An 11,946-nucleotide genomic window follows, 5' to 3' on the forward strand; every position below is an offset into this window, starting at 1 on the left:
AGGGCTTCTGGGTCCTCCATGGTGCATTTTGGCTGTGCACTTGCTCCTACCACTCCTCCTGCTTCTTAGTACCTGTATGTGACATTCTTGATATGTTTCTTCCATAGTCCAAAGAATCCTCATCGGTGCTTAGCTGTGACATCTCTGTGGATGACAAGTACATTGTCACTGGCTCTGGGGACAAGAAGGCTACGGTTTATGAAGTTATTTATTAAGGACAAATCTTCGTGAAAACCGGACTCCTCCTTGTAGCACTTTGCGCTGTTGTACTTTTTGTTCACCCCCTCTCACATCTAAAACCAAGGATTTCCAGTACTCACTGCAGTTGTGGAGTCTGACCCTTTACATAGCCCCACTTCTCCTTGCTATTGAATTGTGAATACTCATTAAGAACCTGTGATACCAAATCCTCAGCTATCGACTTGGAAGAACATGGCATACCTAACAGTGAATGGAACCTTTAATTATGTATCATAGCTGTAATATATTTATTTTGTTTAAAGAAGGCTTTCTAACAATGACTGACTAAATAAAGCTGTCCGCTCCTGCATTGATAATGAAGGTGCATTGTATTTGATGCTCTACCCCCTCCCTTTTGGTAAGGGGGGGAAGGAAGGTTTAAAATGTCACTGATTAAAATGTCACTAAATGTAGACTATTGACTGTATAGAGACGTGAAATGTATAATTACACATGGAAGCAATATGTTGCTGTGTTGTTATGAGATTGTTTTGTTTTCTACTTATATTAAAAACCATTTGGAAATTTGGCTGAACAAGTAGAAAATGACAGGCCAACTACTATTCCTTTGAGTCTGTTTGGAAACTTTAACCAATATGTCCATCACTTTAGATTACATTCAACAAAAACAATTGGATGTTTTTTCTTTTTTAGTTGTTAACAAGCATCTTTGTAATATGTTTTTAATTCCCTTTTTTATTGTAATATAGACAGATAAACACATTAAATTGGGCCTCAAAGAGAGAACTTAATTTCCTCTAAATATGTTTGCCAAATTTACTGGCAAGGGGAAGCCGTGTGTCTCTGGGCAGTTGTGTTGCTGTGAGACATGTGGGCTGTTTTGTGTCATGCTCTTTAGGAGCTGCAGGTACAGGAGTGCTGCCTGCCTCCCGCCATGCAAGGCAAGTCTTACACACACGCGCATGCGTGCACACACACAGATACACACACACAACAGAGGAGGGTTTACAGAGCCCACCCTCTGAAAGCCACAAAGAAGAGACTCTCCCGGGATGATGGCTTGCTTTCTTTACCTCTGGTTCTTTCCGTGTCTTAGTTGGATGTCCCTGAAATGGACACAGGCTGTGCCATTGTGCCAGAAACATTGTGTTATCTTTTTTGTTGTTGTTGTTGCTAAACTATAACATGTGACTCCTTTTTTTATTATTATTTTTGTTTGAATGCTTTAAAAAGATCTTTTAAGTCTGTGGATCTGCTGATGTACAGTGCCTTTGCTGCTATGGATCAAAATCAAAAGAACTGTGTAGATAAACTTTATTGTATAAGTAGAAAAATCACTTAATTTCATACTAGAAATGGATGGATGCTGCAAGTTGAAATGGACTGTCATTGACGTTTTTCGTGTGGTAGCAAAAAAAATGGTGTCTTAAGTGCTTAGTGTTTGATGTCATTAACAGTTTCATAAAACTCTACAGTGTAGAAAGATTTTGATACTAAACTGTGCATTGTACATAGTTCTAACGCATTGTATTGGCCACCAGTACTTCTATGATGGTAGATTGTTTGTGCATTCAGACTTTTAAGCATTAAACAAATAACTTCTAGAATGCTTATTTTTCTAATTATTTCACTAATTTCTTTGTCTATGCCAGTCCCTATATTAAAATCATTAGTTAAATTCAAGTGAGATTGTTAAGTAGTATAGGTTTTGAACTATTGCTAATTTTTCCTCCTCTTCTTTTGAGATAACCCAGAAAGCATGAAAGTTATAGAAGACAGGTGGTTACCAAATGTTTACTGAGCCTTTCAGACTTGGACTATTCACATTTGTGCTGCCATTCTAGCCACTTGGGTCTATTTAAACTTAATTCTTAGAACAAATGTTAGAAAATCTTCTTTGCTATTGTGAACGTTGTAACACTGACTACATTCACATGCTCATTAGCCCCATGAGGGCTAGCAACTATTATACTGGACCTCACAACTTCTTTAATGAACGCTCTGGAGCTAACATAGCATTCAGAATTTGGCAAATTGGGCCATTGCCAACTGTTGGGGTTTGAGGAATCTCCAAAACACAGAAGATTCTAGAAGCATATTGAGCTAGATGGTTTTGTGAAGACTTGGGAAAGGAAGAACTTAGAAGAGTCCCAATTTGCAGTTCAGGATTTGGGAACACCAAGGTAGTCTGCAGTGATCAGCCATAGGAGACCCAGCTAGGTACTGAGCGAGTCCAGTGAGGTGCCATGATCTGACTGTTGTAGCATGGTATGCAGATACATTGAAGTTGCTGAGAAAGTGGTGAGTGACTGTCTACAGAGGTGTAACTCTAGACAGGGTCACACTTGCCAGAAGAAAGGATGTTGGATTTTTCAGGGCCTTGAACTTCTCCTTTATTTTGTTAGTTACTTGCCAGTATGGCTCTGAGAATGTAGAAAGTCAAAAGGAAAAACAAACAAAAAACCATGTCTGTGCATATCATAAAACACACTTCTTAAGTCTGGTGGGGTTAGCCAGAAAGAGAACTGGCTTTGTCAACAGACTCTTTGTAGCAATTGATATCACCAGAGAAAGCTGAGAGCTTAGCTCTTCCCCAGTCTGACACTAGGCATATATGAATATATTTACTTTTCTTGTCACTGTGACAGGATTCCTGGTGGAATCAGTTTAAGACAGGGTAGGTTTTTTGTTTGTTTGGCTTTTCTTTTTTTTTTCTTTTTTTCCTTCTTCTCACTGTCTCAGAGATGTTTCAGCCCAGCAGAAAAGGCACTGTGACTGTCAGTGTTGGCTCTATTACAGATAGTAGGCACAGCAGGCAGAGACATACACTCACATGATGCTGACTGAGAAGCACAGATCATAGGCGGAACCAGGGACTGTATAAGATCAGAAGACTCCCCTAGTGACTTCTGACTGCTAGGCCTCACTCTTAAATGTTCCACTGCCTCCTTAAATATAATGCCATCAGGACACTACGTTCCTAAAGCAAGAGCGTGTGGGTGGCGTTCCAGAGTAAAGCCATCAGTCATTTGCTGAATTGAGTATAGAGGGCATATACAAACTGGAGGCTTGCCTTAATGTGTATAGAAGTTGTGCCATAACTATTGAACTATAAAGATAAGTTTAAGGTGCTAGGACTGTGGCTTCAGGTATGGCAAGTGGTGGTGGTCTGTTCTCTCATCACTGAAAAGAAGGAAAATAAGAGAGATAATTACTTAAACTCAGTTGTTGCTTTTACCTTAGAGTTCGCTCTATTTGTGGTTCTTGCATAGTCTGAAGAACAGTGAAGATGTGTCTCCCCAAAGCAGTGAAGACTTAATTACAATGGAAGGATAATAGTGCGGGAACCATGAAAGTAGTAAAAGGAAAGCCAGATCAAAGGAGCTGTAAAAACCTTCTAAGACTGGTGGATCCAGTGTAGAGTTACAGACTTCAAGATGTGAAAGCTGCACACCTCATTTTGAGTTGATACTTAGCAAAATGGCTTCATGGAGTGATAGACCTGCAATGCTGCTTGGGCCTACAATATTTAGACATGCTGGGAATTAAACTCTAGCTTCAAGTATATTCCACAATCACAAATTTCTTGGCAACCAAGGACAAGGGAAATTGAGGTCCTCAGTCAAAGGCATTCTGGCCAGATATGATGCACGTGCCAACCTCATGTGCAGCCTGATCATCAGCCAGTGGGTTGGTTGCTTTTGGGGTGCCTCAGTAGACCTTCATGGACTGGTGCTGCCCTGAAAACTCTGACTAGACTATTTGTTGATTTGAGTTCTGGCAGTAGTAAGAGAAAATTAGTCCTGAGATTCATTGTCCAACTTTGAGTATGCAATTACAAAAATCAGTGCCAAAAAAAAAAAAAGTTAATTATTCAGATACTTTCCAGAGCAACTTGAGTTTCAGTGGTGACCTGGACCCTGCCACTTCTCAAGTTCTTCTGGAGGCATTTCGTAGAGCAGCAGCCGACAGCTGCCTCCGTTCTTTGAACTAATTGCATTTATTTACTTTGGGGTTCTAGTATATTACAGATTGGCAATAGAAATGGCTGCACACAGCAGAAAGGGTCTTATGAGAGTGTTGAAACAGTATTGAACCAAGGTCAGGAAGAACATTTCCCTGTTACACTGCAATTTCTGTTGTGTTTTGATTGGGTGCTTAACAATAGGTATAGTGGGCAATGTGATTTTGTACATCCCTATTGGGAGTGTGCAGGACAGCTGACTGGTCCTTCTAAAGCAGAGTTCTCAGCTGGGGCCTTCAGAGTTTGCCTGCAGAGAATTAATTCCTACAGGACTGACGTTAGTCTAGAAGACTGTGAGCCAAGGGGCCCAGTTTGACCTCACATCAGGCCCAGAAAGGAGAGCGGAGGAATGCTACTACAAGCATGTTCACATAGAAAATAAAGGATCACAAGTGAGAAACTATTTACCAAACTCCAGGGGGGGAATTTGGGGCACTGGCTGACAAAGAACCCTGGTTTCCTGTTTTGCAGTCCAGTCTAGAATCATCCTGTGTACAGCAGAAATGGAAGGTCACATGTGTGATGCCTTCACCTAATGGCACGTTGATGTTTCTCCCAAGTCATGTAATTTGTTCTATCAAAAGCAGATTGCCTTTACAGTTCCTCTGCTGCTGCCCTTCCATAGGTTAAATGTTTTGGTATCTCCAAGGGAACACTTAGCCATGAGTTGAGCTAGGATTGATTGATTGATATTTGTCCTCCTGGGAAATCTTGAAGTTAGAACTTCGACTGAGTGGTAGGAACCTACCACCATGAGAGACCTGTGATGTTTGGAGCTGCTCCATCATGGGCTACAAGAACAGGGACCAGGAGAGATTCCATCAGGAAATGAGGAACACAGAGAGATGGCAGAACTGGAGTCCTGCAAGCAGAAAATTGTCCCTGCAAAATCCTCTACCTCTGTAGAGTTTAACTTAATACATAGAAGCCAGGTACAGCTGTGAGTAAACCGCATTCCTGGGAAGCCTTGGCACCTGCTCTTCTCAAAAAACAAAGCTCTGGGGATTCATTGAAGAAATCAGCTGTTCAAGCTGCTTGTTAAACAACCAACATGCTTTGCTAGTTTTTCATGCTTCCTCTAGACAATCATTTTAATGAAATCTGATTTCCAACTTTATGGCCGAGTCTGGAAAATTAGTTATGGTTTCCACAGTGATAGTCAGTCCCTCTCTGTGCCAATTTTTGGGCACCATGGTTTGTGTGAACAAGAACGTTGTTGTGAGTGCAGGAAAGTTGAGAAGTGCTTGCTGGACAGGGTCTTGCTTCACTGGCTCTGAGAGGTTTGGAGGCCTGTAACTAAAACCAAAGTATGTGACAGCCTATATATAGGCAGGTAGTATTGTTTAAAAGCCATATACTTTTCATATTAATGAAGATATTTAAAAATACATGACATCAAAAATATCTTGCAAATTTCCTGGTAGGAAACGTGCTTTATATTTTTCTCATTCAAATTTCAAAATGTGGTAGATTTTCTTTTAAAACTTTATTAGTCTTGATAAATGTCTGTTCTGGTTCGTTTTGTTGTTGCTGGTTTGGTTGTTTTTGTTTCTGTGGGTATTTTATTTTGCACTTTATCACATGTACAATATTCATATTTGACAGATGGGTTACATAGCAAATCTTTTCTTTGATGACTGTTTTGGTTTTTGATTCATGAGTTACCATTGCACTTAAGACAGAATTGTTTGTAGTCCTGTTAAAATGTTGCTGAGATAACAGAGGCCACACTCTCAAAGGATTCATGAGCTTCAAGTTAAATTACACAGTTACTTGCAGACCTGAGAGCCACTATTCTGGGTGCCCAAAAGTTTTCACCTGTGGTTCAAGTTTACACTCAGTTAGGGCTTAGCACCACTCATGTGTAAAATAAAGCCAGCACATTCTGTGCCACTGCAAAAGGAACCGTTCAGCAATGCAGATGACTTTGCAGTTTTAGTTATGATGTCATCACTGACCTTAACCAACTCAATTACTCTCTGAGTTGCTTTTCTGTGAGGAACAGTGAAGCTGGTGCAAGAAGTCGGCTATTTAGACAAATGTAGAATTGGCTCCCAAGAGGATAATTGGGCACCATCTTTTAGGACTGTTGTAGGCCTACAATCCTATTCCTCAGTGGTCCCTGGAAAATCTTTTATGAAATAAATTTTGCCAAATCTAGGAAGGTGTCGTATCTAGAACTGAGTGCTGGTCCATTGCTATCCTTATTTTTTGCTTTGGCGATAACTATGTGCTAATGGCTGAAATGCCAACCAGTAGTGAATGTTCCTGTTTTCCCTGTTCCAAGTACCCCTCTCCAGCTGTAAGATAAGACGGCATCTTCAGCAGGTATTTGTTCTGAGAACTATTTGGCTTGGTATGAAAAAAATTTAGGTGTAAATATGGTAGGGATGGCACAGGTTGACAACTATGCTAAAAATGCACTTTTTTAAGTTTAAAAAGAAACTTTGATTTTCAGTCTGCTGCTTATTAAGAAAGGCCACGTTGTCATGTCTGATCAAGTGCATGTACCAGCAGATAAATGCAGCCACCCATACTATGCTGCGTGTTGATATGTGTTTTCTGCCTCTTGAATGATAGATAAGGTAAAGTTGCTTTTGGTCATGCTCTTTTATCACAACAGAAAAGTTTGATACCAAAGCAAGTAGAATGATACGGGACAGCACAGCTGGAGAGGAAGAGTCAAATGCTGGATGATCCCCACCATTTTGGTGGGTTATTTTTGGTTTGTTTTTGTTTTTTATTTTATTTTTTTCATTTTTGAGGAATATGCAAGATTTTGGAACTTGGGTCTGGAAAAACCATGGAATACTATAAGAAATGCTTCACCACTTTTTCTGATTGGAGCCCAGCTTACAGTAGAGCAGTGTGGACAGTGGATATCTGATTGCATAGGAACTAAGAGATTATTGCTATCTTAAACCACTACATCTGGAAGTGGTGTTATATAGCTTCCCTGAAACTCAGGACTCATCAGTGTCTTGCTCCAACAGTAACAGAGCAATGTGTAGTCTAGTTATTTTTGGTTTTCCATCAAGTTTTTGGTTTTTTGGTTGGTTGGTTGATTGGTTTTGGTTTTTTGAGACAGGGTTTCTCCGTGTTAGCCTTGGCTGTCCTGGACTCATTTTATAGACCAAGCTGGCCTTGAACTCACAGCAATCCTTTTGCCTCTGCCTCCCTAGTTCTGGGATTAAAGGCGTGTGCTACCACGCCCGGCTCCATCAACTTGTTAACCCAGGGTCACTTGTCAGTTTAAGCCATATGTTTACTCTTACCTCCTTAGTAGCCATATAACTTTAACTTCCTGGGAGTCGTCTATTGCTTGTATCACCCACAGAGGATGCTGCACACTGTACTTACAGTGGAGGAAAGAAAGGGCCAAGAAAACTGACCTTCTAGAAAGAAGAAAGAAAAGTTGTCAAAAGCAAAGACCTCAAGACTAGACAGCAAGGTTGCTTGCCCTGCGTCCTCCGTCCGTGACAAAGGAAGCATCACAGTGGGTGACTTTTCCTCCAAAGGATGGGAAAGAGATGATTTCTGAATGTTTTCAATGGTTAAAAAAGCTTTAAAATGTCGATTGTGTTCCCATCAAATTACTTAATTAAGAATTAGTGGCTATTACAGCTTTGAAGAATTCCCTAAAGGCAACCTTAATACATTTTAAAAATCAGGATTAGATATAATTATTAATTCAACCTCTAATTTGTTTTTATAGAATGGCATAGCAGCCAAGCAAATAACAAATTTGCATGAACTATTTGCAACATATGATAAAAGATTAAAATAAATTTATACCTAAATAGTTTTTGCAAAACAATTGGAAAATGTTCCAATGGAGAATTGGGAAAAGGATTCAAAGGGAATTGAGAGGAGAATTCTTTGAAAATTTGTAACCAAACACAAATTCAAGAAAGTATTCATTTCATCTACAAGCCATGGGAATATGTTTGCACTGTCAAAAGGAACAAGTATTAGACATTCTCACATACTATGGATGAGAGTTAAGTGGGTAAACCTGTAAAGGCGTTTTCAATCCCAAGATTTTATATGAGCTTTTGTGTGGGGAAGACATTTCAATCCCAAGAATATACATGAGCTTTGAGAGACAGATTTATGCAGCTCTAGCTGGCCTAAAAAATCTCTACATAGCCAGGCAGTGGTGGCACATGCCTTAAATCCAAGCACTCAGGAGGCAGAGGCAGGTGGATTTCTGTGACTTTCAGGCCAGCCTAGTCTACAAAGCCAGTGCAGAATAGGCAAGTCTACACACGGAGGAAACCCTGTCTTAAACAACCCGTCCCCTCCCCCCCCCAAAAAAAATCCCTACGTAGACCAGGATTGCCTTGAACTCACTCAGTTCCTCTTTCCTCTTCTAGAATTCTGGAATCAAGGGTGTAATGCCACCACATCCACTAATGATTTTTTTCAGGGGGGAAGAAAAGGTTTTGACTTAAGCAATTGAAACCTGGTTATAAGCGATCACAGTTAGCTGGCTGGGGTTTGTAGAGTTTGGAGAACTAAGCTAAAAAGTGCAAGGATGTGGCACACGACTTTAATCCCAGCACTCGGGAGGCAGAGGCAGGCAGATCACTGTGAGTTCCAGGCCAGCCTGGTCTACAAGGCGAGTCCAGGACAGTCAAGGCTACACAGAGAAACCTTGTCTCAAAAAACCAAAAAAAAAAAAAAAAAAGTGCAAGGATGTAAGTTGAGTCTCCGGGACAATTGAGATATGAGTTTGAATATTATCAATCTTATCTCATTTTTCTTCTTCCCTGCTCTCTCAGAACTCTTTCGTTAAGACGCAGAGGCAGGCAGATCACTGTGAGTTCCAGGCCAGCCTGGTCTACAAGGCGAGTCCAGGACAGTCAAGGCTACACAGAGAAACCTTGTCTCAAAAAACCAAAAAAAAAAAAAAAAAAGTGCAAGGATGTAAGTTGAGTCTCCGGGACAATTGAGATATGAGTTTGAATATTATCAATCTTATCTCATTTTTCTTCTTCCCTGCTCTCTCAGAACTCTTTCGTTAAGACAGACTGGTTTATTCTCAGGGTGGGAAATACTGCTCTAGTGGATAGTATAAGCAAAAGAGAGGTGGACTAAAATCCTCTCAGGTCTAGTTAAAAAACAACTCGCTGAAAAGACTCTGACGGTGGAAGTTTGGATCAGATGGCTACTGTTTAGGTTGAACGTACACTCCAAACAGCTCTTGGATCAAATGCCTAAACCTTGATACAGATGTGTATGACACTTGGGGAACCATGCTTCCTCCCAGATGCCTTAAATCCCAGCTACGCTAAACAATGAAATCAGGAAGATCCAATCACAAGTCCAAGGCCTACCTGGGCTAGAGAGTGAGTGAACCACTTAGTGAAATTCTGTCTAAAAATAAAAAGTAAAAAGACGTTAGCAATATATCTCAGGGGCAGAACACTTGGCTAGCATGTGTGGAGCCCTAGGTACAATCCTCAAAACCAACCCTGAACAAATAAATAATACAAAGGTCTCTGAAAGTGGGGCCTCTGAGAAGAACTTAGCATTAGCTGAAGTCATAAAGGTAAGCTCCCCATGATGGCTTCAGTGGCTTGCTAAGAGGACGAGAGATTCGGGTTAGCACCTGGCTTTGTCTTCTCCTGTAATGCCCTCTCCCGTGTTATGCTACAGAAGGCTGCCCTCCCAAATGCCATCCAAATCATGCTTTTGGATTTCCAAGCTGTAGAACCATAAGAAAAGTAAACTTGGATTCTTTATAAATTGCTTGATCTCAGATATTTCGTTATGCCAAGATAAAATGGAGTAAGGCAGTCAACGATGAACAGTAAGTACAGTATGATGGTCATGGTCCAGTCTTGGCTCATGTGCCCACTCAGATGAACTGGAGGGAGGGCGTGGCCTGTGTGGTGAGGAAAACAGGAGTCATGCAGACAAACAGGACGAGAAGATTGCAGCAAAACATTTGATTCGCCCCCCCCCCACCACATGATTAGCCAATTACTAAATGAAGCTTGTATCTAAAATGTGGAAATAATAAGAGATTTTTTTAAAAAATTGTATAAGCCTGGTGCAGTGGTGCATGCCTTTGATCCCAGGACTCATGGAAGCAGAGGCAGGTGGATCTCTGTGAGTTCGAGGCCAGCCTCCTTGTCTGCAAAGCAAGTCCAGGCCAGCCAAGGCTACACAGAGAAACCTTTTCTTGAAAAAACAAAAACCACAAACAAGCAAACAAACAAACAAAAAAATGGGAGAGACAACAGAGATTCACAGGTACTGCCATAAGAAAGGGACTTTGTAGATGTGTCACTGAAGCTGTGATAAGGTGCTTTCCTAAGTAGACGTACCTGAGTGAGCATGAAAGCAGGAGCTACTGTTTTTCATTTTCCTGTAACATGCCTGATACTGGGGAAGGTGCCTGTTAATACACGGTCACCTAATAATCACACATATTTGTGGTGTGTGTGAGAGAGTGTATCTGTGTATGCATGTATGTTCTGGCATATTTCTGGTTTCAACTCCGTAAGATTTAGTAGAGCTAGTGCACATATTGGGGAATGGAAGGCTAAACAGTTAAATATTTCACAACAAAGTATCATATTGATGAGGAGCAAAGCCAGCTTTCCTTCAAAACATGGGTTGCTTTGCATCACTGAGCCCTTCTTAAAAGTTTCATTCCAAGATGTATTGAGGGTATGGCCTGTCTTTGGCTTAACCACTGTTTCATAGAACATTCTTTTTGCATTTGTAAAACTTGAACTTGTGTAGCGTCTTTCTAATCCCACATAAATGGCGTACCATTATATTTGCATATGTATAAACCACTCAATATAATCTGTAACTAAATCTACAGCAGACAATGTGGAGCCTTTACCTAATACAGTTTCAGCTCCCTGGAGAATTGGTTCTTTATAAAGGAGGGATAAGTTTCTCTTCCAATGTGGGGTCTCTGCCCAGCCATTCATTATAGAGTTGTGACAGTTTTTCCAGCCACTACTGCCCTGTTCATTGTCTGCTGAGCACGGAGTATGGTCTAGGGCTCTGTTTGATGCCAGGAGGCCTCTAAGAGGCCTAGAAACCATTCACTCCCAAACCAAACCTACACTAAGTCCCTTCCTCGCCAGGCCTACCTGTCAAGTCAGCAGAGAAATGTGAGAACAGTGCCTTTCAGAAACCCATCTCTGAAAAGAGTTCATCTGCTCTCAAGGAATCTACTGATGTGCACGGCATGGAAGAGAAAACTGAGAGCTTTGTAAAATTCAAGCTCCGTTGCATCTACTTCATCCCTCTGATCTACCAGGCCTGTCTCTCTGTTTCAGAAGGAAATTAGATGTTCTGACAAGACTGTTCTTCACAAAGCAATACTGATTATTACCTGATATTCTGTGATCCTATGGGTGTTTGCAAATTGATTTTTTTTATTTGTTCTAGTATTGAAAAGTCCAGATATGAAAATGGACTGATGGCCCTGTGATTTTCAGGGCAGTCCCTTTCTCAGCTTAATATAGATTGCTCTACTTTTTTTTTTAAACCAGTTTTTGGTATACCTACTGTTCCCTGTCCAATCTTTCAAATTGCCTGTAAAAGAAATTGTTAGCCTTGCTTTGAAGTTACCTAAGGACAAACACTAAAACAAAAGAATGGTTGGAAACTTACACTTTATTTTTTAAAAAAGGAAAACATGATAACAGAAATTGTGATTTATGGTGTCTTTGAGGCCTGCAGAGTCCTGG

General features: G+C 40.6%; 1 protein-coding gene across 8 annotated transcripts in view; it reads left to right on the plus strand.

The window, feature by feature from the left end:
- TLE4 (TLE family member 4, transcriptional corepressor) overlaps nucleotides 1-1,808 on the plus strand; it is a 135,756-nt gene extending 133,948 nt beyond the window's left edge. For all 8 annotated transcript variants that reach the window (XM_084773048.1, XM_084773052.1, XM_084773049.1 and 5 more), the window contains one exon: nucleotides 108-1,808. In XM_084773048.1, the coding sequence (XP_084629174.1) occupies nucleotides 108-215 (108 nt within the window). In that variant the 3' untranslated portion in view covers nucleotides 216-1,808. The remainder of the gene's footprint in view (nucleotides 1-107) is intronic.
- Nucleotides 1,809-11,946: the final 10,138 nt, after the last annotated feature.

Source organism: Acomys minous (genome assembly GCF_964271855.1).
Source record: "Acomys minous genome assembly, chromosome: 2".
NCBI lineage: Eukaryota > Metazoa > Chordata > Mammalia > Rodentia > Muridae > Acomys > Acomys minous.